General features: G+C 40.2%; 1 protein-coding gene across 3 annotated transcripts in view; it reads left to right on the top strand.

The window, feature by feature from the left end:
- ELOVL6 (ELOVL fatty acid elongase 6) overlaps positions 1 to 26250 on the top strand; it is a 134416-nt gene that overhangs the window by 77768 nt on the left and 30398 nt on the right. For all 3 annotated transcript variants that reach the window (XM_070791068.1, XM_070791066.1, XM_070791069.1), the window contains one exon: positions 5049 to 5180. In XM_070791068.1, coding sequence (XP_070647169.1) covers positions 5049 to 5180 — 132 coding nt within the window. The remainder of the gene's footprint in view (positions 1 to 5048; positions 5181 to 26250) is intronic.

A 26250-nucleotide genomic window follows, 5' to 3' on the forward strand; every position in this document is an offset into this window, starting at 1 on the left:
ATCAGCCATATGTATACAGCCCCTCCCTCTTGAACCTCCCTTCCATCTCCCTCCCCAGTCCACCCCTCAAGGTTGATACAGAGCCCCGGTTTGAGTTTCCTGAGCCATACAGCAAATTCCTGTTGGCTGTCTATTTTACATATGGTAATATAAGTTTCCATGTTACTCTCTCCATAATCTCACCCTCTCCTCCCCTCTCCCCATGTCCATAAGTCTATTCTCTATGTCTGTTTCTCCATTGCTGCTCTGCAAATAAATTTTTTGGTGCCATCTTTCTAGATTCCATATATATGCGTTAGTATATGATATTTCTTTCTCTTTCTGACTCACTTCACTCTGTATAATAGGCTCTAGGTTCATCCACCTCATTAGAACTGACTCAAATGTGTTCCTTTTTATGGCTGAGTAATATTCCATTGTGTATATGTACCAAAACTTCTTTATCCATTCATCTGTCAATGGACACCTAGGTTGCTTCCGTGTTCTAGCTATTGTAAACAGTGCTGGAATGAACAGTGGGATACATGTGTCATTTTCAATATTGATTTCCTCAGGGTATATGCCTAGGAGTGGGATTGCTGGGTCACATGGTGGTCTTATTCCTGGTTTTGTAAGGAATCTCCATACCGTCATCCATAGTGGCTGTATCAATTTACATTCCCACCAACAGTGCAGAGCGTTCCCTTTTCCCTACTCCCTCTCCAGCATTTATTGTTTATAGACTTTTTGATGATGGCCATTCTGACCAGTGAGAGGTGATATTTCATTGTAGTTTTGATTCACATTTCTCTAATAATGAGTGATGTTGAACATCTTTTCATGTGTTTGTTAGCCATCTGTATGTCTTCTTTGGAGAAATGTCTGTTTAGGTCTTTTCCCACTTTTTTGATTGGGTTGTTTATTTTTCTGGTATTGAGTTGTATGACTGCTTGTATATTTTGGAAATTAATCCTTTGTCAGTTGTTTCATTTGCTATTATTTTCTCCCATTCTGAGGGTTGTCCTCTTACCTTGCTTATAGTTTCCTTTGCTGTGCAAAAGCTTTTAAAGTTTAATCTTGTTTACTTTTGTTTTTATTTCCATTACTCTAGGAGGTGGGTCATAGAGGATCTTGCTTTGTGTCATCCAGTGTTCTGCCTATGTTTTCTAAGTTTTATGGTTTCTGGTCTTTCATTTAGGTCTTTAGTCCATTTTGAGTTTATCTTTGTGTACGGTGTTAGGAAGCATTCTAATTTCATTCTTTTACATGTAGCTGTTCAGTTTTCCCAGCACCACTTATTGAAAAGGCTGTCTTTGCCCCATTGTATATTCTTGCCTCCTTTGTCAAAAATAAGGTACGCATAGGTTCAGTTCAGTTCAGTCACGCAGTCATGTCCGACTCTATGAGACCCCATGGACTGTAGCATGCCAGGCCTCCCTATCCATCACCAACTCCTGGAGTTTACTCAAACACATGTCCATTGAGTTGGTGATGCCATCCAACTATATCATCCTCTGTTATCCCCTTCTCCTCCTGCCTTCAATCTTTCCCAGAATCAGGATCTTTTCAAATGAGTCAGTTCTTCACATCAGGTGGCCAGAGTATTAGAGTTTCAGCTTCAGCATCAGTCCTTCCAATGAATATTCAGGACTGATTTCCTTTAGGATAGACTGGTTGGATTTCCTTGCAGTCCAAGGGACTCTCAAGAGTTTTCTCCAACACCACAGTTCAAAAGGATCAGTTCTTCGCTCAGCTTTATTTATAGTCCAACTCTCTCATCCATACATGATTACTGGAAAAACCATAGCTTTAACTAGAAGGACCTTTGTTGGCAAAGTAATGGGTTTATCTCTGGGCTTTCTATCTTGTTTCATTGGTTTATATTTCTGTTTTTGTGCCAGTACCATACTGTCTTGATGACTGTAGCTTTGTAGTATAATCTGAAGTCAGGAAGGTTGATTCCTCCAGCTCCATTCTTCTTTCTCAAGACTGCTTTGGCCATTTGGGGTCTTTTGTGTTTCCATATGAATTGTGAAATTTTTTGTTCTAATTCTGTGAAAAATGCCATTGGTAATTTGATAGGGATTGCACTGAATCTGCAGATTGCATTTGGTAGTATAGTCATTTTCACAATATTGATTCTTCCTACCCAAGAACATGGAATATCTCTCCATCTGTTTATGTCATCTTTGATTTCTTTCATCAGTGTCTTACAATTTTCTGCATTCAGTTCTTTTATCTCCTTGCTGCTGCTGCTGCTGCTGCTAAGTCGCTTCAGTCGTGTCTGACTCTGTGCGACCCCATAGACGGCAGCCCACCAGGCTCCTCTGTCCCTGGGATTCTCCAGGCAAGAATACTGGAGTGGGTTGCCATTTCCTTCTCCAATGCATGAAAATGAAAAGTGAAAGTGAAGTCGCTCACTCATGCCTGACTCTTAGCGACCCCCATGGACTGGAGCCTACCAGGCTCCTCCGTCCCTGGGATTTTCCAGGCAAGAGTACTGGAGTAGGGTGCCATTGCCTTCTCCCTTAGGTAAGTTTATTCCTATATTTGTTACAATGGTGAATGGGATTGATTCCTTAATTTCTCTTTCTGATACTTCATTGTTAGTATATAGGAATGCAAGTGATTTCTGTGTGTTGATTTTATTTCCTGAGGCTGCTAAATTCACTGATTAGCTCTAGTAATTATCGGATACTATCATTAGGGTTTTCTGTGTATAGTATCATGTCATCAGCAAACAGTGAGAGCTTTACTTTTTCTTTTCCAATCTGGATTCCTTTTATTTCTTTTTCTTCTCTGATTGCTGTAGCTAGGACTTCCAAAACTATGTTGAATAATAGTGGTGAAAGTGGCACCCTTGTCTTGTTCCTGAACTTAGGGTGAATGCTTTCAGTTTTTTCCATTGAGAATGTTTGCTGTGGGCTTATCATATATGGCCTTTATTATGTTGAGGTAGGTTTCCTTCTTTGACCATTTTTTGAAGCATTTTAATCATAAATGTGTGCTGAAGACCCTGTGTTTCATCATTTTTTTTTTAAATCTCCTTTCATCTCTCCATTCTTAATGTTGCCTGAGTTCTGTTTGTTTCCTAGAGTATTTTAAAGCAAATCCAAGACACATAATTTTACCCATAAATATTAACTGATAAGAACTTTTAAAATTATGACTGATAATTTTCTGATTTTATTAAAGATTTTTTTAAACATCTGTTCAAATAAAGATCCCCAGAAGTTCAACATGTTATATTTAATTATGTCTCTCAAGTTGCTTTTAATATAGAACAGCCCTAGATTTTGATTTCTTACAACTGACATTTTGAAGAAAGAAAGTCAGCTGTCCTACAGAATGTCCTGGGCTTCCCAGGTGGCTCAGTGATAAAGAATCTGCCTGCCAAGATGGAGACGCCTGCTCAATCCCTGGGTGGGAAAGATCCCCTGGAAAAGGAAATGGAAACTCACTCCAGTATTCTTGCCTGGAGCATCCCATGGATAGAGGAGCCTGGCAGACTACAGTCCACAGGGTTGCAAAGAGTTGGACACAATTTAACAACAGAATGTTTCAGTTTGGCTCTATCCCCTATCTTTTCCAATCAGTTCAGTTCAGTTCAGTCGCTCAGTCATGTCCGACTCTTTGCAACCCCATGAATTGCAGAACGCCAGGCCTCCTTGTCCATCACCAACTCCCGGAGGTCACCCAAACTCATGTCCATCGAGGCAGTGATGCCATCCAGCAATCTCATCCTCTGTCATCCCCTTCTCCTCCTACCCCCAATCCCTCCCAGCATCAGAGTCTTTTCCAATGAGTCAACTCTTTGCATGAGGTGGCCAAAGTATTGGAGTTTCAGCTTTAGCATCATTCCTTCCAAAGAACACCCAGGGCTGATCTCCTTTAGAATGGACTGGTTGGATCTCCTTGCAGTCCAAGGGACTCACAAGAGTCTTCTCCAACACTACAGTTCAAAAGCATCAATTCTTCGGTGCTCAGCTTTCTTCACAGTCCAACTCTCACATCCATGCGTGACCACTGGAAAAACCATAGCCTTGACTAGATGGACCTTTGTTGGCAAAGTAATGTCTCTACCTTTTAATATGCTATCTAGGTTGGTCATAACTTTCCTTCCAATAAGCAGGTAGAAAAATCAGATATTTGCCAAGATTCAACCTCAAGGTTTTAGGCCACTGTACTGTAAGAAGTTCTGTGTTCTTCCTATTGCATTGTATGATGTCTGACAATTAGGCTTATTATTAATGATTATACTGACGTTTAATACCTGCCTCCCCTGCTTCCCTGGTGGCTCAGACGGTAAAGCATCTGCCTACAATGTGGGAGACCCAGGTTCAATCCCTGGGTCAGGAACATCCTCTGGAGAAGGAAATGGCAACCCACTCCAGTACTCTTGCCTGGAAAATCCCATGGATGGAGGAGCATGGTAGGCTACAGTCCACGGGGTCGCAAAGAGTTGGACACGACTAAGCGACTTCACTTCCCCTAGTGAAGGTGTCAGGAATCCATCTTTCAGGAGCCATAATTCATGTAGCTTGGTTTTAGTGTTTTAAATCATGAAGTGTTTCTCCAAAGTCATTCTTTAGTATCATTAGTCTGTTAGGAAGATGGCATTTTTAAAGGCTTTCTTGTCCTAGGACACAGGTCTGTCACCTAGATTTTCTATTTCCAACAAAATGGTCCTTTTAAATTAATCTATCTAAATTGTCCAGCAAACTCTGAAAATCAGTGCTCTTGGTAAAAATATTTCTTTTTGTACCTCAGTACCATGTTGATGAAATGTTTAGAGTTACAGAGCCTCAAAAGAAAATACATCTATCCTGACAAGAGTTAACCTGGATGGCCTCCTTTATCAGGGGAGGAGTCACTAGCCACCATGTTGCCAAATGGACTCAAATTTCTCTCTTTAGGGAAGGGGGCACATTCCCAAGAGTATATTTTCAGTGAGTACGAAGAGAAGAGGGGTAGAAAAGTTGGTGAAGCAATATACGTTTCTAATGAATAAAGATAAATTGCTTAAAGCTCTTTATTTCATAAGATTTTGTTTTTCTGTTTGTTCCTAGGAAGAAATCTTTCCTGTTTTCCGCCCTGTATGCTGCCTTTGTCTTTGGTGGTCGGCACCTAATGAACAAGCGGGCGAAGTTCGAGCTGAGGAAGCCTTTAGTGCTCTGGTCTCTGACCCTTGCAGTCTTCAGGTAGGTTTTTTTGTTGTTTTTCATTTTCCAAATAAAATCCATCTATTTCATCAGATTAGCTGAAAGACAACAACGTTTAATCCTGCATCTCATATTTTTTATCCTTAAGGATGTAAAATAGCACCACATCCCGAGGGAAAGGCTTCATGCCGCCAAGCTTGCCATGCTCTCTTCATTTTGAGAACACTCAGGCCATCTCCTCTCTTGTCCAGACTGTTCGTGCAGTAACTCAGTTTATGTCTTAGGACTAGAAGCAGTGCATCAGTTCCATTTTTTGGCGTATAAATAAAGATGTAGGGGTAAACTGCAGCAATAAACTGTGGAAGTGTATGGTAGTGTTCAGATGGGGTGGGCATACTCTAATTGACTGGTACATAGTCAAAAATAGCTTTCGAGCATTTGATGAGACACTGGACCAGAAAATGCTTCTGTTCCATATCCCCAAAGCATCCTCCACCTGAATTGACTCACAGGCATATGCTTATGCATTCAGGTCTTACTTTGCGTCAGACAAAACTCGTCATAGAGGCTGGTCAGGATCAGGCCTGGTCTCTCCAAGAATATCTGCCAGCCAACATGCAAACACACTCTTGGAACCCTGAAGGAGCATGTCTAGCTTTGTAATATTTGGTGATTTGACAATCATAAGATGAATTGACACACAGCTGGTATCCAAACAGGTGCCAGAACTTACCTACAGTGCTAACAAAGGCACCTATTCCTTCTGTGTTTTGCTTGTCAAAACCAGGAGGTTGATAACTAGGCCTGGGGATGGGTAGGAAGCAGATATAAATATGCTACAGAATAAAAACCTATTCTTTCTAATATATAGGAGTATTTCTACTTTTCTTGTATTACATATTAACAGTTCTACTTCTCCAGGGGTTCAGTGGTAAAGAATCTGCCTGCGATCCAGGGAGCACAGTAGACACTGGTTTCAATCCCTGGGTTGGGAAGATCCCCTGGAGGAGGGCATGGCAACCCACTCCAGTATTCTTGCCTGGAGAATTCCATGGACAGAGGAGCCTGGTGGGCTATAATCCATGGGGTCACAGAGTCGGACACGACTGAAGCGACTTAGCATGCACCACTAATGAGAAACACATGGACTCATTAAAGGCCTCATTAGTCACTTAAGGCTTTGTTAAAGATGATCAGGCAGGAAGAGAATTTTCACAAACTCTGATCTGTACATTTCCGTCAGGCTGGCTCCCTGCGTCTGAAACACTGATGTGCTTGCTTGCTACTGCAGGCACTCTTTATTTTGGTGCATTTCATAAGGCACTACATGTGAGATACTTGTGATCTGAACCTACCACTAAAGACTCCTTCCATTTCATATGCATCAGGTCCTAATTCTCTAATACAAAGCAGCATTTTCATTTTTATTTACAATGAAGGTTCACAGAGTCTGCCTCACCTTAAGTACTTTGATATTTGAGGGAAAAATTATCTTGATGATGCCTTTCAGCATTTTACAGATCTTTCAACATCCCCTGAACCTTTATCTTCTGTTTTTTTAACCTTAGCACATATAAGAGGGAAGAAGAAAGTCCAGGGACCCCCACGCACCTGTTCTCCTGCTTAAACAGTTATCAATACTGTTTCATCTATGTTCCCACCAACTTCTCCCTTGACCCAAATTATTGGGAACTATTACAGACTCAACTATTTCTGAATGAAATGATACCATTTCTAAAAGTTAAGTAGTCTCACTAGACTGGTCAGTGTCCTTAATCTCACCTAAATTAGTAATAATTCTTTCTTATTGAGTGCTCCATTTTCTCCAGGTGTTTGAAATTTTTTTTGTACAATTTATTTTTAAGAATTTTGACCCAATGGACTTATACACACTGCTGCTGCTGCTAAGTCTGTTCAGTCGTGTCCAACTCTGTGCGACCCCATAGATGGCAGCCCACCACGCTCCCCTGTCCCTGGGATTCTCTATATATGAAATAGTCAACTGATAAGGACCTAAACAAAAGTAAAAAATCCTCACCCAATTTAACTTATAGGTTTTGTCTTTCCTTCCACTTCCAATCCATTCTTTGGATAATCCAAATTGTTTCTCTTTTAGAGTTTCCACCAGACAGGATGTTACTGATTGCGTTCTTCTGAAACCCTGTATTTTTTGTTAGTCAACAGAACTAGAAATTTTATTATATTTAGATTTGATAGGACTTTTTATAAGAAGTTAGTGAAACAAAAGCAAGGATAAGTACTTGATTCTTTAGTCATATTTAGCAGTTTCAAAAAAATTAATTTGATTACTTAGCATGTGAATAATAATGGGTGTTTTTAAGTATCATTATGAACTTACAGAATTATACTTTTTTACATGTCAGTGAGTGTGAGGTGAATTTGGATATGATGTATTGTAGCCCAATGCTATTATTCTTTTTGATGCTAAGTTAACCCATGTTTAGCCAGAGGGAATTTCTTCAGATTAGCTCCTGAATCCTTTCCCCATCTTAAGTAGTGCTCATAGCTTGATTTTTGTGTATGTGTGTGTATTTTGGGGTGTGTATGTGATTGGGGGTGGGGGTGGGGATGACAAGCTGTCCCAGGTCAAGCATGTTGCATATCCTTGTCCAGAACTGAAATCAATCATTTCTCAAAAGATCCCAACTTCCTTTGGGAGAAGGAGTAGTATTTAGAAATAACTCTAAGTACCAGGGATGGTTGTTGTCACTAAGTTCTTATTTTTAGGCCTCTTCGGTTCAGTTCAGTTCAGTTCAGTCGCTCAGTCGTGTCTGACTCTTTGCAACCCCATGAATCGCAGCATGCCAGGCCTCCCTGTCCATCACCAACTCCCGGAGTTCACCCAGACTCACATCCATCGAGTCAGTGATGCCATCCAGCCATCTCATCCTCTGTCGTCCCCTTCTCCTCCTGCCCCCAATCCCTCCCAGCATCAGAGTCTTTTCCGATGAGTCAACTCTATGCATGAGGTGGCCAAAGTACTGGAGTTTCAGCTTTAGCATCATTCCTTCCAAAGAAATCCCAGGGCTGAGAGCAGAAAAAGAAAATTATTTGTTATTTTGAAAGGATGTATCCAGAGTTTTTACTTAAAAGATTTCTCTTTCCTCCTATGCCAAAACCCAAGTTCCCAAGGTCAGTACTTACACCATAGAACATATGCAATAGTCATTAACACAACCATCTTTTTTAGATTGACAAGTTCCTGTTTCATCTTCAATTTCCTTAATTCTATTGGTTACTTACTTTCTTAAGAGCCATGTTTTGTATAAAATTGTAAAAGCTGGAACTACCAAAAGGTGTCCAAGCATGGACTGTCTTGGGTCTTATAAAAATTGATCATAATATTCTAATCAGTTATTTGGAAACATTATAATGGAATTCTGTGGTTGTATTAATTGAACATGGTCCCATGTTCAGATCAGATCAGATCAGATCAGTCGCTGAGTCATGTCCGACACCTTGCAACCTCATGAATCGCAGCACGCCAGGCCTCCCCATCCATCATCAACTCCCGGAGTTCCCTGAGGCTCACGTCCATCGAGTCAGTGCTTAATTCTGATCAACAGTGCATTGAATGAAAAGGCTTAATACAGAATTAATTTTTTAATGGAATGTTTATGTAAATTTTACTCCTAGACATAAAACACGTATTGTTCATTAATACATTTAAGTATTTGTAAAAATATCTAAAAAGATAATAGAAGAAAATATACTCGATTCTTACAGCTACGGTAAGGGAGAGGAGACAGGTTTGTGTGTTTTTGTTTTTTTTTTTTAATGCCCACTATTTACTGGAAAATAAGCAGAAAAAAATTTCAGAGCTTATAGAGGTTGGTTCTAGTGGACCAGTAATCTAGAGCAAAAAGGATTTAAATTTTTCGTGATGCCTTATCTTCTTATTCAAAAGAAATGAAAGAAGCATCATGTTGAAAGCTCAATTCTGGATATTGTGTGTTTATTATTCTTTGTGCTTTACTGCATTTACAGCATTTCCTAAAATATACACATATGCATACACAATCTCATACACAGCTTAGAGAATCTCAAGTGATGTTTGTTCTTTCTTTTAGAAAAATAGCTTTCAAATGAAATTGACATAAAGCGTCAAAAATTTATATAAAGCATCAAAAAGATAAGCTCACAAACAGTTGTTTTGATGAGTATTAATAAAAATTCTATCTAGGTCATATATTATCTAGGTCATAAAATAACTTCATTATTATAAGAATATGTTTGTAGAAGATTATGACTCTTATTTTATTATAATTCACAAATTTTCAAATTCACCTGTAAATGGTGTTTATTATAAGGTCCTTACACAAGAGATTCCTGCATGAGATGGCATGCAATTATGAAGGACCCTTAAGAGCCACTGCTTACCACTAATAGGATATCATGGGTTTGGAAAAAAGAGGAGAGAGAACCTAATTTTTCTGTTAGAGGAATTAGAAATGAGGGAGAGGAAGAGTAAGATTTTGCTTTTGGAAAATCACTGAAAAGAATTTTTAATGTATATTACTGCTTAAAACGAATGTCTTTTCCCCAGTTTTTCAAGCTTACCTGTAAGCTCCTTTACAGTAACTAGAGACCCAACTTAGACTTATTTCCAGATACCCCAAACTATGTTTACTCATGAACTGAGACAACTGGGTGGAAATTAAATCAGATATGTAGGCTCCCTAAGCAAAAACAAACCCCTCTCTTTTTACTGCTCTGTTTCAGAAGGAGGGAGGGGGTGTTATATGATTTGGTGAGCATTACCTGTAGCGTGTTTTCTTTCTTTATCTTTGTATTTTGACCGAAGTTTTCATATAGGTCAAATACATTGTAATTTATTGAAGGCTGTCATAAGTTTTGACAGAGTAGATAAGATATGATCAAGTGAGGTTTTTCCCAGGTCCACCATAGATTTATTTCATTGGAAAATGACTTCTCTGGGGTTTTCTTGACAATTTCTTCCCATTAACCTCAAGCCATGCCTCCCCTTTTAGACCCAAGCCGTCAGCTTCTGTATCAGTCTTTACGGATAAGATTAGGACATAGCAGCCTACAACCCAAGGATAAGCATTTTCTTATTTGATGAGACCATTCCAGGTGGCGTTTGGCCCTAGATATTTGGATATTGCCTTAGGGTAATACTGAAAAAAATTCTGGCAATTTGAACTAGTAAATCCTGGGATTATTGCTTATGGCAGACAGCCTCAAGCCCTTCAAGATGCCAGCCAGCCATTCTTCCTGAGTCATTAAATCATGTTGCTATGGCATCTCAGTGGGGTTACTTCTGTTGATTTGTAAAGGACTTTCTATGTACTGATTTAATAACTTTAAATCCTTCTAGATTGGGTGCAGATGTGCATGCTTCTGATTCAAGCAGCCTTCACCAGGTCTCTGTCTGGCAGAGTTTTCTTCTTACTAGCAGAATAAGGAGCCTTCTTCTAGGTCTCTGACCCAGAGCAGATCAAAGGACAGGTGTCTAGTCAATGCACATTAGAATAAGTTAATTACTTTGTGCAGCATATTTGTAGATGCCAGTATCACACCTGCTTCAAATTTGCTTATTCCTGTCTCCTGGTGATTCACTCTGGCCTCAATTGCTTTAGGCTTTATTTGTTCAAAGCCAGATACCCTAACTTTACAGCTGGACTTTTTGCCATGTTATTATCCAGCGATTTTCTCTGTTGAAACTCATTTTTATTTCCTGGCCTTATTTTTATTTAGTCATTGAATTTTATCTTCAGCTTAAGTATAAAATATATTCAAAGTGAATAGAAAATTACTCTTTTTCTTTAGTAAGAGTTCCATGAACAAAGGGCTTATATATACCATAGGACACATTCAGAAAAATGTGTTTAACAGAGCAAAGATGCACATAAATGATATTTGATCAAATCTAATTGTGGTTTTATTCACCCATCAGTATTTAATATTGGAAGAATTATTGGCAACTGCCTTATTTTTAAAGAAACAGACATATAATAAAACCAACTGAAACTATTCAGATGAGAAAAATATGACATTTTAAAAACCCATATTGAAGGAGTTAAGTACATCATTGACCTATAAAGTGATGAAACATTGAAACTAACAAATTTCAGAACTGAATTTATACTCATGTGCCTTGTATCTGGTGCTTTCTTATGGTTTCCAGAAGTGGTCCTTCTTAATCCACAGAGAACATTACAGACAATGATTACAGTGATATTAATATTATGAAGGAAATGAATACATAAACTGTAAATGTCATAGGGGAAAAGCTCCTAGTTTTTCAACAACAGGTTATAAACTTCACATTTTTTAAGACACAGCATCAAAAGGCCAAATGTAACAAAGCAGAAGGCATTTCTAGAAAGCATATACTAAGTAGCAAAAAAAGGCAAGCTGATGAATAATTGTGGTAATGTAATACCTTTTGTGAAAAGTTTCAGTTCAGTTCAGTTCAGTCGCTCAGTCGTGTCCAACTCTTTGCGACCCCATGAATCACAGCACGCCAGGCCTCCCTGTCCATTTCCAACTCCCGGAGTTCACTCAGACTCACGTCCGTCGAGTCACTGATGTCATCCACCCATCTCATCCTCTGTCGTCCTCTTCTCCTCCTGCCCCCAATCCCTCCCAGCATCAGAGTCTTTTCCAATGAGTCAACTCTTCACATGAGGTGGCCCAAGTACTAGAGTTTCAGCTTCAGCATCATTCCATCCAAAGAAATCCCAGGGCTGATCTCCTTCAGAATGGACTGGTTGGATCTCCTTGCAGTCCAAGGGACTCTCAAGAGTCTTCTCCAACACCACAGTTCAAAAGCATCAATTCTTCGGCGCTCAGGCTTCTTCACAGTCCAACTCTCACATCCACACATGACCACTGGGAAAACCATAGCCTTGACTAGACGGACCTTTGTTGGCAAAGTAATGTCTCTGCTTTTGAATATGCTATCTAGGTTGGTCATAACTTTCCTTCCAAGGAGCAAGCGTCTTTTAATTGCATGGCTGCAATCACCATCTGCAGTGACTTTGGAGCCCAAAAAATAAAGTCTGACACTGTTTCCACTGTTTCCCCATCTATTTCCCATGAAGTGATGGGACCGAATGTCATGATCTTCGTTTTCTGAATGTTGAGCTTTAAGCCTACCTTTTCACTCTCCACTTTCACTTTTGTCAAGAGGCTTTTTAGTTCCTCTTCACTTTCTGCCCAACCCATAAATTAACACTACATTGTATTTATTAACATGTGTGTACTAAAACATAAAAAGAACATTTCAAAAGTTCAAGCTAGTGATTCTTTTGGGGACGCAGGGAGCCCAGTGAGATCAGAGAGGGTCTGACGGAGGCTTGCCCTGATTTTGTATGACCTTGTTATTATGAAAAAGTTAAATAAGAAAAACAATAACTGTTCGAAACAAGTATGGATAGCAATTTTTTTTTAATTGAAAACAAATAATGAAAAGAAGTCAGTTGTTTAAAGGAAAGATAATGATTGTAGTCATTTATAAGATTCTGGCAAAATGCTGCTGCTGCTAAGTCACTTCAGTTGTGTCCGACTCTGTGCGACCCCATAGATGGCAGCCCACCAGGCTCCTCCGTCCATAGGATTCTCTAGGCAAGAATACTGGAGTGGGTTGCCATTTCCTTCTCCATTGGTGTACATTAAATAAAGCAAGTTTATATCAAAACACAAATTTTGTGCCCTGTTGATCCAAACATGCACCACAATAATGGCAGATTTATAGTTAGAATTAAGAATGGTTTTTTATATATTGTTAAGTTGTGTCCGATCCTTTGTGACCCTATGGACTGCAGCACTCCAGGCTTCCCTGTCCTTCACTATCTCCTGGAATTAGCTCATACTCATGGGACTGAGCAACTTCACTTTCACTTTTCACTTTCATGCATTGGAGAGGGAAATGGCAACCCACTCCAGTGTTCTTGCCTGGAGAATCCCAGGGACGGGGGAGCCTGGTGGGCTGCAGTCCATGGGGTTACACAGAGTTGGACACGACTGAAGTGACTTAGCAGCAGCAGCAGCAGCAGCATGTCCATTGAGTCAGTGATGCCATACAACCATCTCAACCATCTCAACCTCTGTCATCCCTTTCTCCTCCTTTCTATCTTTCCTGGTATCAGAGTCTTTTCCAATGAGTCAGCTCTTCACACCAGGTAGCCAAAATATTGGAGCTTCAGCTTCAGCATCAGTCCTTCCATTGAATATTCAGGGCTCAGTTGAAGTGGAACCAATACACTAAAATCCATACATACTGGTTTGCTCAGGATAACCTTAGTTTTATACCCATTGTCTCAGCATAATTATTAATAGCTCCCCTTTCACTCTCAACAGTGGCCCACTTTGAATGGTAAAAGATAATGGTTAATCTAGTTATAACCCACTGAGGAAGTGAGTTGGCTTAATAAAACAGGAAAAGGGGAAATTGCAACTATCATTTGCCAAGTTGCCCCAACAAATCTTTATTTTTAGTATTTCTCTCCTCTCTGAAACTTGCTCTTCTGTCCATAATATTCCCAAACATTTAACATACTATCACTCAAATTTAAAGTATTCAAACCAGATGTCTTTTTGATAGCCCTTTAAAATTTTTCGGAGAAGGCAATGGCACCCCATTCCAGTACTCTTGCCTGGAAAATCCCATGGATGGAGGAGCCTGGTAGGCTGCAGTCCATGGGGTCGCTAAGAGTCGGACACGACTGAGCGACAAAATTTGTCACTATTTTCCTAGGTAACATCTTTAAGTCATTCAAAAATAAAAGCTCAACTAGTCACTTAATTGTAAAGTGAAGTGTTAGTCGCTCAGTCATGTCCAACTCTTTGCAAGTCCATGGACTGTAGCCCACCAGGCTCCTCTGTCCATGGAATTCTCCAGGCAAGAAGACTGGAGTGGGTTGCCATTTCCTTCTCCAGGGGATCTTCCTGGCCCATGAATCAAGCCTGGGTCTCCCGCATTGTGGACAGATTCTTCAGAATTTAAGCCATCTAAGTGAATGCTGGAGACCATGTCACTTCTTGGGAAGATGAAGCTGGTTTGAGACCCATGGTCAAATAATCCAGTGGAGTGTGAGTTTCACTTTTCAGCTCATGAGCTTGGTGCCAGTTAGCTGTATTCTTTGTTCAAAACAAGACAGCCATACTTATACCAGTAATTGTAAAGGATGAGGTAATGAAGCTATGCAATAGAAGGAACTATGAACTAGACTAATCTAGATTTTACTGATCCAGCTCATCTTTTATGGATTTTAAAATCTTATCTAATATGCTCTCTCAGGGCAACCTGAGAGGCAAGAAGGACTGAGAAGATGGGTAAATTCAACACAGTTGTTCTGAGTATGATTCTTATTTCTTTGCCTTGCACTATGCTAACCCACCCCCCGACCCCCCCAAAAAAAAGATGAACACTAAAGGAGAGAAATAAATCCAGAGTGAAATAGAACCTCAACCCAAGTAAATCTCCTCTCATTGCTACTGAGACGCTTTTATAGGTATCGATATGCATTCCCAGACCAATGACAAGGGTCACTTCCTATCTCAACACTCTGGAATTTGGGGTCAAACTGCCTTCAATACTCCCTGAGTTGATTCTGGGAACACCTAAAGACCTTTCTACACTGTGACTGGGAGATGATATGCCGTGTACATGACAAGGTTATGGCCAAAACCCAGGGAGACTGAAAGATCTGGAGAAAAATCTCTTTGGGAAAAAATCATAAGGCGATATTATTTAAAAACACTCTGATACACCTTGTCATAAACAATAAAGCTGTAAATCAATAGTCAGTTACATCATATGACAATCTGTTGCAATAAAAAGATATTTCTGGTTTGAATAGCAGGAAGTATCGTCCATCTGTAACTCCTCTCCCTCTGTTAAATGGTTCCCGTGGGTCATATAACTGCTCCAACCCCACCTCTCTGCCCTAATATTGTTACTGATGTAAAGCTAAGTCCACCACAGAAGGAACAGCTAGAACCAACATTACTGATTTGGTTTGGCTTGTTTGTTTTTAAAGGCTGTATTTAAAGACTCACCAATTGCTGGATTCTGAATATCCAGTGTTCTTAGTGTCCAAAAACTCCTCTGAGTTGTAAAATTCTTCTTAAATATGTTGAGTAGCTGTCTCATCTCCATTTCCATGCTGGGATCTCTGGTCTGGCCTTCATCACTTCACATCTTAGTACTGCAAACCACCAGTTCCTGTTTCCCAAATGTTTCCTCCATCAGAGCTACTCTACATATCTTACTTATTTCCCTGCTTAAGCATTAATTGAAATGCCTTTGCCTTTAGGTTGATACTTCAACCTGCCCATCAAAAATTAGTCGATCTTTCACCACTGCCCTATGCAAGCTTTCCATTCAAGCCAACTTGCCTCATCGTTGCCCCCCAAATTACATACTTTTGCCCATGTGCATTTCCTATCTTTGAACCCAATATCCCTCCTCTTTCTCCATTCATCCTCCATTTTTTTTTCCCCCTTTAAGTCTTATCCATTTTAGAGTGTCTTCTCTGTAAAGGATTCTCTGATCATCTCAACCCGTATCTCAGCTTCTGTCGACCTTGTTGCTCATGGTCACGTAGCCAGGCTATATGCGACCTTATCTGTGTACCTTTGAGGGGCCTTGTGAGTTCCTTGGGGCCAGAATTGTGTCCGGTTGTTCCTGGAACACCCTGGCATGCACGCAATTTCTGAATTAATGAATAAAAATCTCACACTTAGCTACTTCTCCAGTCATGTGTAATCAACATTTTTATTCATTGCACTTGTTCATCCTTTATATTTCTTGTATCAACTGCCACAGACAGACCCCAGTCCAATCTTCCTTTGGTATCATCAGGCTTCACCTAGGAAAGTACAGATGTGCTTCAAGAAATCCAGGGTTGACTTCCTGGAGTTGGAGGTGCCTTGCAGAGGCCTGCAGAGCCTGACTTTGTTCCTGTCTGACTTCTCCTCCTCTCCCATCCCTCAGGCCAGAGTGGCAGCTCTGTTCTTGCTCAAACCTATTAACAAGGTTGCTGCCTCAGGGCTCTCACACTGGCCACTCCCTTGACTGGAACATTCATTGCCCATTATTCTAACAGCCTGTCCTTTGCCTCCTTCAGACCTTGGCTCAGATCTCACCTTCCCACCTCCCTATCCAAAATCACACTAACATCCACCCTCACTCCTCATTGTCTTGATTTCCTTTTCTCCTTGACAGGGATCACCTTCCAGCCACTATGTGTATTGCTAATCTTGCTCATTCTAGAAGGTCTGTAGGGGAAGGATTTTGTCTGATATTTTTGCTGTGTCTCTAGTGTCCGTCTAGGCATTGAAAAAAATAGCTTTTCAAAATGAAAAAAGGAAATGAAAAGAGATTTGTAAATAGTTGTTAGTAAGTCTCCTTGCCCTTTATGAAAAGTCTTCTTTCCAAAGAAGGAAATAGGGTATTTTTTGTGCTTTTCCCTTGACTCTGGGAACAATGTGGATTTTCAAAATGTCAAAGTATTCCTAGGAAAATAGTAATTAGACTGATTAACTGAATGCTTAATATTTTGCTTTAAAAAAAAATTAAGATGTCCATTACAGAGGAGGATTCAGAGCTGCTGTAAGAGGCGCTTTCTGAGGAAGGCCAAGAGAGCAAACCCTGCTTTGCAGGTGGAATCTGGGCGCTGAGCAGAGCCCTGGCCTCTTCCTTGGGGATGGCATGGACCTGCAGGTCACTCTGCTGCTCCAGATTAAGAGAAAAATCAGCTCATAGTGTCGTGATCTGGTCCAAATAGGAGATAAGTGTACAGTTTGTTGTAAACGTAAGTTATGAGAGGACCTAGACTGGCCCCACTGTGTACATGAAGGGAGCTGCAGGTTAATGAGTCCAGGCAGCAGTGGCCTCCTGCTCCCAAAACTACAGTCTGCCTGCCAACCTTTGCTTCTTTACAGCTGGAAATGGGATCCAGTAATCTTGTTTTATTAAATGATTTTTTTATAATCATAAAAATGAGAATTTGCTGTTCGTAAAACTGGTAACTGCGGAAAAGCATGAACACAAAACCTTTCCTTTCAGAAATCCACATATATTTGCTATTAATATTTTGGGGCATGCCCTCTCAATAATGTTAAGCTTGAGATTCTTTCCTCATAATTTTAATTTTGTGTAATCCAATTAATATATTTGAGTCTGGATGAAAATAGGACTTCAGTAATATGTTTGTATTATAGGTGCTGGAACAATGTAAAACGGTGACACACAGGGCATTTTAAATCCTTTTACCAAAAGGAATTAGTATGTAAATAGCTAGAATAACAGGTTTTCTGAAACTTGTGTGAGAAATAACATGAGCGTTCTTGAAGAGATTTCACAGTCATTTAGGATATAAGTGTTATAATTCTGAACCATTTGTTAAGGATTATTTTGAGTTAAAGCTGAGTTAAGGATTACTTTGCTTATAAATTTGCAGTATTACTTCACAAATTCTTCAAGAATCCTTGTTTAGTAGGGTTTAAAAAATATATGATATTGAACAAAAAATTGAATCCTCAAAAGACTCTTCAGACCTAACTTTTCATAAAAGCCCCTAACTGCATGATCTAGAGTACATCAGGTGATGTGACATCCTTATTAAGATGAAGTAACTGGTTGGACTGCAAGGAGATACAACCAGTCCATTCTGAAGGAGATCAGCCCTAGGATTTCTTTGGAAGGAATGATGCTAAAGCTGAAACTCCAGTACTTTGGCCACCTCATGTGAAGAGTTGACTCATTGGAAAAGACTCTGATGCTGGGAGGGATTGGGGGCAGGAGAAGGGGATGACAGAGGATGAGATGGCTGGATGGCATCACTGACTCGATGGACGTGAGTCTGAGTGAACTCCGGGAGTTGGAGATGGACAGGGAGGCCTGGCGTGCTGCGATTCATGGGGTCGCAAAGAGTTGGACAGGACTGAGCGACTGATCTGAACTGAACTGATTGAACTAGAATCACCACAATTGTAGACTGGCTGAAGAAAACAAAATGAGTAACATGGAAAAGTACTAGAAGCTTGTTCTGGAAAGGCCTGTTTACACAGAATAAACTGAAATTTGGAGAGAGAACACTTCCTTCTTCTCAAGGTCCACATGTGCTCAAGGCATGAGTGTGAGTAGAGAGCAAACTATAGGAAAGACGTGAGATGAGGGTTCGGGAAAGAAACATTGATAACTCATGCTAGGGTTAACCACAGCTGTCAGAATCAATGGAAATATGAAATAATTCTTGCAGGAGACTTCTGACCTCCATCTTGAAAGTATCAGCAGTCCTTTCATGAGAACTATCAATTTTTATTCTCTGTATTTCAACCAAGAACTCCACAGAGTAACTGCTCATCTATTTTTGATGGTGCTGTAAAATTGACAGGCTGCCCACATCCCACTTGATTTTGCATGTGATAGAAGGACCCAGTTTTCTCCCTGGTAACTAACATGTCTTGTCGTCCATGCTACCAATTGATGGATTACTTTAATCGACTGCTGGTTCTTCTTGGAACTTGACTCCTGCCATTTGTTTTACCAACTCTTGAGTGAAAATTGATGGAGGCTGTTGGATACCTTCTCATCACTTAGGACTGGATGGTCGTTTGTGGTGGAGGCTGTGGTACCCCAGCAGTCCTCACTGTACTCATTGCAATCCACTATTTCCTTTATAGTTTTCAGAGCCCTGGGGTTTAGAAACAAATTAATATGACCCAAATGGTTGGTTTGGGGCATAATACTTCATAGCTCTCATGCTGCATTTTCCTAACAGCATGATTTTCTTTTATTCTTTTTTATTTCATTATTAACAGTACCATGGTGGACAGACAGGTGGCTTTTGTTTTCTTTTGTTCTGAGAAGCAGATAAGCAGGGTGATTACAGTAGCTGGAGAAAACTGTCCATTGATTCTAGGTATATATGTGTTAACCCACAGCAGAAATTGTCAGTACAGCTTAGAGAATTGCCTATCACTTGAAGAAATTATGAATCATTAGCTATTCAGAGTTCTCTTATGCAGGAGGTAGGGATTTGGGTTCTCTGAAAGGGTTTAGCTTTAAATTATACTGACTTGGTGAAAAAAAAAATTTTTTTCAAAAAGATCCAGGTCAAGTACACAGAGATCAGGAAAGAAGTGCTGAGGAAGGAAAATAAAAATTTTGCCTTTAAAAAGAACATAATTAAAACTCTTAAAAAAAGAAAGAAAAACCGTCTAGAATTTTTCCAATTTCGAATGGACAGCCTGGCCCAGGAGATGGCATCTAAACTTCTCAAGATGTTCTTACCACCACTTCCATTCTTGCTGAGACCAAACCTGTCTTTTGCCACCCCGAGCAGTGAGGGAATTGCACTTGAGCATGCTTGAATCCGCTGATTGACACCTCTAGGATGTAAATGTATGACATTTCCTGCATTCCTTAAGGACTTCTCTCTAAATGCATTGAGGAGAATGGGCTTAAAGTTTGAAGTCATTAAAAGTTAAAGCAAAGACCCATTTTCCTGCCTTGTGTATTTCTTTTCTTTTTTTATTTTATTTATTTTTTTTTTTGGAGGACCGATGCTTTTTTATTTATTTTTGCCACTTTATTTCTTTAATTAAAGGATAATTGCTTTACAGAATTTTGTGGCTTTCTGTCAAATGTCAACAAGAATCAGCCATGGGTACACCCGTGCCCACATTTTTTTTTTTTTTTAAGTTAACATTTTTTTAATGGCCATGACATGTGGTATATGGGATTTTAGTTCCCCAGCCAGGGATCTGACTTTCACAGCTGCCTTGAGGTATATATATGTTGTCTCCTTTTACAAATGAGGAAACTGAATCTCAGAGAGGTTTAAGTAATTTTCCCTTGCTTACTGCTAGGCAATAAACCTAAAGCCTATTGTGCTTTACAAAGAAAATTGCTGCGAAGCACCTACTGCCCTAGGGGCTAAATCCTGCTCTCTTCCTCCTCGTAGTCCTAGTCATCATCATGACTGTGCTCTTCTGCAGCCCACAGCCCTTTGGGTAGGAGCACTACATTGGTAATATTTATGACTTGCTGTCCTGATGCAATGATACCACATCAGAACAGTGAGCAGCTCTGAGGAGAAAAGATGGCCCATCTGATTGCAAGTTTTCATCGGGCAAGAATCCCGTGTAGTCCACAATGTTAGCACCCAGTGCCCATGACTAAATTTTTTTTCAAAGGCACGTGATCTGTTAGTGATTTCAGTTATTGAGAAATGCAGAGATGCAGTGTTGATCCATTTGTGAGACTGCCAATAGAAATGGACACCAGGTGTGTAGGCAGCCTGTAGAGTTTTATATTCAGCCAAATGCATGTTTTCATACACAGTGTCCATTATTTCTTCATGAGGAAAAGACTGAACATCTATTTCTTCATGAGGAAAAGGCTGAACTGTTAATTTTGATTTTTTTAAAAACACTTTATCCTAAATACGTGATTATCACTTGAAATATTTATCAAAGTAGCATCTGCCAGAAAGGGAAAAAATCAAATAACCCCCCCCCCCCCCCCGCCAAAAAAAGACTTTTTTTTTTTAAAGAGGAAACGGAAATCTGTTGTGAAAGTTGTGGCTAAGTTAAATAATAGAGTCTCTACATTAAAACACCAGTATACCCAAGTAAGTCCTCCTGCTTTCACTTACTCTTGCTGCGCTCAGCATTTGGATAGAAAGTAATATTTGTTCTCATGAAATATACAAGCCATAAAACCCTGATGTTGGCTTTGGTGAAAACAAACTCCATACTTAGTTCCACTGAAGGCTTTGAGGAGAAATGACCAAAGGTTGTGTAAGCTTCTATACCACTGTCTCATGTTTCCTTGAAACTTCTGGGCAAAGCCCTATGAGATGTTCTATGAATCCTAAATAGACTTATAATTTAAAATGTTTTTAAAGTCAATAAAACCATATTTTTTTTTAATATTTATTCAAAAAGGAAAGACTAGAACCAAAGTGACTGATTTTTAAGGACAAAATGAGCACTTTTGACAAAACAAAACTGGTAGAAATCACTTTGATTAAAAGTATTTTGTACCAAAAACCAACCAAAAAATCGGAGGTACTTTAAAAAATTAACTCCTCCTCCATCCTACCATAAGTTTTAAATTATTATTTTTTAATGCAGTTTAAGTAGCTACACAGACAAGGTAAGGCCGAGTGGCTCTGCTGTGACATTAGTGACAGGTGCACTAAGAAACTCATTCAAGTATGTTTGCAGAATGAGAACTGTCAGAGACAGCTGGGCTTGCAAAACCTTCCGGAAGTCTTATTGTTTCCTGTATTGGATCAAGTCCAAAAATGAGGATAATTACCCTTTAGAACTGCCAAGTTTTCAGGCTTTTCAGAAAACCCTGATCTTGTAGTAGGAAAGAAATGTGGGCCAAGGTATAAGAATAGTGACTGGATTTTTAAAAGAATATTTCTAAAGGAGCAATTTTCTCAAAAGTGGTCCTTTTGCTTTGACTAACAATGCAAAGTAGAGAACCATCCAGTCAAAACCACAGACAATAGAAAGAGGAAATCAGACTTATTATCTACTCCTGCTGCTGCTGCGTCGCTTCAGTCATGTCCAACTCTGTGTTACCCTATAGACGGCAGCCCACCAGGCTCCCCCATCCCTGCGATTCTCCAGACAAGAACAGTGGAGTGGGTTGCCATTTCCTTCTCCAGTGCATGAAAGTGAAAAGTGAACGTGAAGTCGCTCAGTCATGTCTGACTATTTGCGACCCCATGGACTGCAGCCTTCCAGGCTCCTCCGTCCATGGGATTTTCCAGGCAAGAATACTGGAGTGGGGTGCCATTGCCTTCTCCGTTATCTACTCCTAGGCTACCCTAATAATCGAAGAGCTGAGAATTTCAACCAGGCTTCATTGGGACTTTTATTTAGGTAATTCATGAAAGCCTTTGCTGGGGCAGGGGAACAGAAGTAGATCTCAATGTTGAATGGGAAATTTTTATTGTCCTGAAAGCTCCTTATTTTCCAAAATTTTTAAAGATTACCCTGATTTAAAGTGAACAGATCCCCTTTGTTTAGAATAGAGAGGAAATGGTAGGTTTTGCTCTACATTTCCAAACCTAATAATCAGATCAGATGGTATATGCTGGTTACTTTATCTACACTGTTGTATTCATCCTCACAACAGAAAACTCTATCCTAGGGAGGTCACATTTTTCCAGGTGAGATGAGTTCTTTGTATATTTCAAATAATTTAGAACTTTCATAATTCAAAAGCATTTTCCCATAGGAATAATTTTAAACGCAACAAATATATACCTAGCTGAGTGCCGGAGAATTGATGCTTTTGAACTGTGGTGTTGGAGAAGACTCTTGAGAGTCCCTTGGATTGCAAGGAGATCCAACCAGTCCATTCTGAAGGAGATCAATCCTGGGTGTTCTTTGGAAGGAATGATGCTAAAGCTGAAACTCCAATACTTTGGCCACCTCATGCGAAGAATTGCCTCACTGGAAAAGACTCTGATGCTGGGAGGGATTGGGGGCAGGAGGAGAAGGGGACGACAGAGGATGAGATGGCTGGATGGCATCACCGACTCGATGGACGTGAGTTTGGGTGAACTCTGGGAGTTGGTAATGGACAGGGAGGCCTGGCGTGCTAAAATTCATGGGGTTGCAAAGAGTAGGACACAACTCAGCGACTGAACTGAACTAAACTGAAGAGTAACTTTTCATCATATCTAACTTTTGTTTCTTCATTTGAAAGTTCTTGGTTCTACCGCTGACCCCTCCACTTAATGACTACTCAAATAGCATTGTTATAATTTAGCAACAATGATTGTTAAACTAACAGCCCCCAGTAGTCACCAAAATCACCATTAAGACTTCTGAGGCACCTGAACGAAAGAGTGGTTCAAAAGATAATGACCAAAGCTCTGGGTATTTCTGTTCCTCATTGCTGTGGTGCGCCTGTGGGCAACACTGTAAAGGTAGTTTAAATCAGGTCCACCAGCTTTGAAATTGTATGATTCTTGAGTGTATTTTAGATGTGGGGGATTCATAGTCCTTCAGATTTTACATATAGGTACATTCTGATTAATATCATATAATACATCAGTATTTCACAATGTCATGATCCAAATCTATGTAAAATGCATCTACGTTGCTATTTTGCATAGAGTGATGAAGAAACTTACGGCTTATAGGTGACAGGACCACATTTAGTTGGTCTGACTTAAAAACCCATACTGTGTGCTCAATGCCATGCTGCTCACATAACTGAGAAAATCAGAAATAAAAGTCCTCATTCCAGAAAGACTTTGTGAGAGGCTTACATAAGAGGGGGAATATGATCTTACAAGGGAAGGAGGAGAAACAACTGTTTCTCAAACTGCTTCAAAACATCTGGAATGTCTATTAAAAATTCCCAGCTCTGGGTCTTCCTCCAAAGCTATTAAATTGGCACCTCTGGTGGTAGAGCTTGGAAATCTGCATTTGTATTGACCTCCATGGTTTACTGTCATTAAAATTCCTGTGTAATTTCAAGGCTCTTGAGACATCACCCTATCCTCTAACCTGAAATCTAGATAACTCCCCCCTACACACACACACATAGCCCTACACACACACCAGCAATAGAACAGCAAAAGACTCAGAAGATGTTCAGTGTATGGTGAGCTGCCCTACAGGGTGACAGGCTGACTGCCAAGTCCAGCACGCTTGATCCTTACTCATGCATTTCTTACTGTGCCTCTGCCTTTCTACAGACTTTCTCCAGCACCATGGAGTATTCACTCAGGTGCGTTATATCACAATCAGCTTCCTGGTCAACCAAAAGCCATCTTGGCAGAGCCAGGCGAGGCAAAGCCAGCCACCCCCCAACAGTGTCTCAGACCTCCACTATGACTTCCTGTGAGGGAGATCTCTCCCTAATTCTGGTTTCTCCACCCCACCTCCCTCCGCTCAACATGCACACCTGATTTGCCAAGTCTTGAGTTCCTGTTCCATTATCCGTCTGCATTTTCTCTCTTGGCTGCCCCATCTGGCCTCAAACTCAACGCTACCTGAACCTGTTTAATGGAAAAGGTTCACAGCCAGTCCCTGAACTCAAAATTTCACCGTGGGGAATATATTGCAAGGAAATAAAGTCAAACAAGGAGAGGCTTCCTGTATGATGTTTATGGCAGCATTATTGGCACTTAAATAAGCAATATAGAAAGAAAGAAGGGAGTGGTAAGTTACAGTGCAAACATCCGGTGGAATCATGATGCAGATATTAAATAGGGGGTTCAGGAAAACTGGGTAGCAACATGGGAAAATTGCTGATGATAAGTTGGAAATGTACTTAGGTAGGCCTCTCTGCTTAGGTACTCTAAGCTCAACCATGAATGGAAAGTGAACAAGACTGGAAGGTATTAAAAATTATAACCATTGTGTTATGTTTATAGGATCATGATTGGTCTTTTCCTCTGTATTTTCTGAATTTTCTAAAGTCTATATGCTATAATTGTTTATCTTTTTAATAAAGCTTATCAAACTTTGCAATCAGGGTGGCCTGATGGCGTCCTATTTACGAGGCTCAGTGAGGGAGTAAGCTTTGCCTTCACCCTCAGCAGGCAGCTCTGTGCTCAGGCGACCACTGTAGTGGGCCTTCCAGCAGCTTCCTCACTCCCTCTGCAGCAGTGCTCCATTGCACCCCTCTGCTCTGACCTCTGGAAGTCAAAGTGTCCTAGGGCTCAGGTGCTCTCTTCCCCTCTATTTCAGTTCTCTCCCTAAGGGATCTCACCTTATTCAGCCCATGTTTAAATATCAGATGACTCTTATACTGAAGTGTCCAGCCCTGATCCCTTCCCTAAACTACACACTTCCCTTCATCTAAAGCTACTTCATCTTCACTTAGACGTGTATATGGTAGGCATCTCCTGTCTTATGTCCCTAAACAGAGGTCTGGATTTCCTCTATGACTTAATTAACATGCAGATACGTTAATTATTAGGTCAAGTCCTCTCTAGCTAAGTACCTGGCATCATTATCCCATTCTTGTTCATCAGGCCAGAAATCTTTGTCTTCCTCCTTGTTATTTGACCCCACTCACAGTGGTCCAGGGCATCCTCTCAGGTATACAGATTTGTCTGCTGCTTTCTGTTCATGTCTGCTGTGACTGCCTCTTTCATTTGGAAATAGGGATATAATATCCTTTTAAATGTTCTCCCTGGTGGATTTCTTACATAATGATAAATTATCATTTAATAGTATTCATAATTACACATTAGTCTTAATTATATATGATTATCTATTTTTTTAAATTTTATTTATTTATCTGGCTGTGTCACGTCCTAGCTGCAACACCCAGGATCTTCGTTAAGTCACGATGGATCTTTTGTGATACAGCTGGGGCTCACGGACTCCCTAGTTGTAGCCTGCAGGCTTAGTTTCTTTGAGACATGTGGGATCTTAGTTACCCAATCAGGAATCGAACCCGAGTCCCCTGTATTGCAAGGTGGAGTCTTAACCACTGGACCATCAGGGAAGTCCCTATGATTAGCTATTAATGTTACTTTAATTATTGTGGTTGTCTTTGATTGTATTATAGTCTATTCTTCACACAGTGGTCTGAGTGATCATTAAAAACATATATTAATATTGTGTCACTCCCTTGCTTAAAATCCATCAATGTCTATGCAGTGCAGTTAGAATGAAGTACATTTTATGACATTCATTGTTAATTTTTAATATTACTATCACTGTGACATATGAAACCCTCAAAGGCCCTACCAGTGCTGGGCTCTGTCCACGTGTTGAAGCGCATTTCCCTCCTGCCTCTGTCACCTGCCAGCCTCACACCACAAGCACACACAGCTCACTCCTGCTCTGCTGTCTCCTGTCCCTGTCGTGTTCTTCTCCAGGTCTTGGCCAGAGTGGCTCCTTTTCATCAGTTTATGTATCACTTTCTTTTTCTGTAAGCCTTTTTATTTGAGATATTCATATATATTCAGAAAAATGCACAAATAATTAATGTAGAGCACGATTTTTTGTTTTTAAACAAAGTGAACTCACTTGTGTAATCCCCACCCCAGTCAAAGTATAGAATGTTACCAGCACCTCGGAAGCTTCCCTCTGTGCCCCTTCCCAACTGTTACCTCTCCAA

This window comes from Bos indicus, chromosome 6, assembly GCF_029378745.1.
Source record: "Bos indicus isolate NIAB-ARS_2022 breed Sahiwal x Tharparkar chromosome 6, NIAB-ARS_B.indTharparkar_mat_pri_1.0, whole genome shotgun sequence".
Classification (NCBI taxonomy): domain Eukaryota; kingdom Metazoa; phylum Chordata; class Mammalia; order Artiodactyla; family Bovidae; genus Bos; species Bos indicus.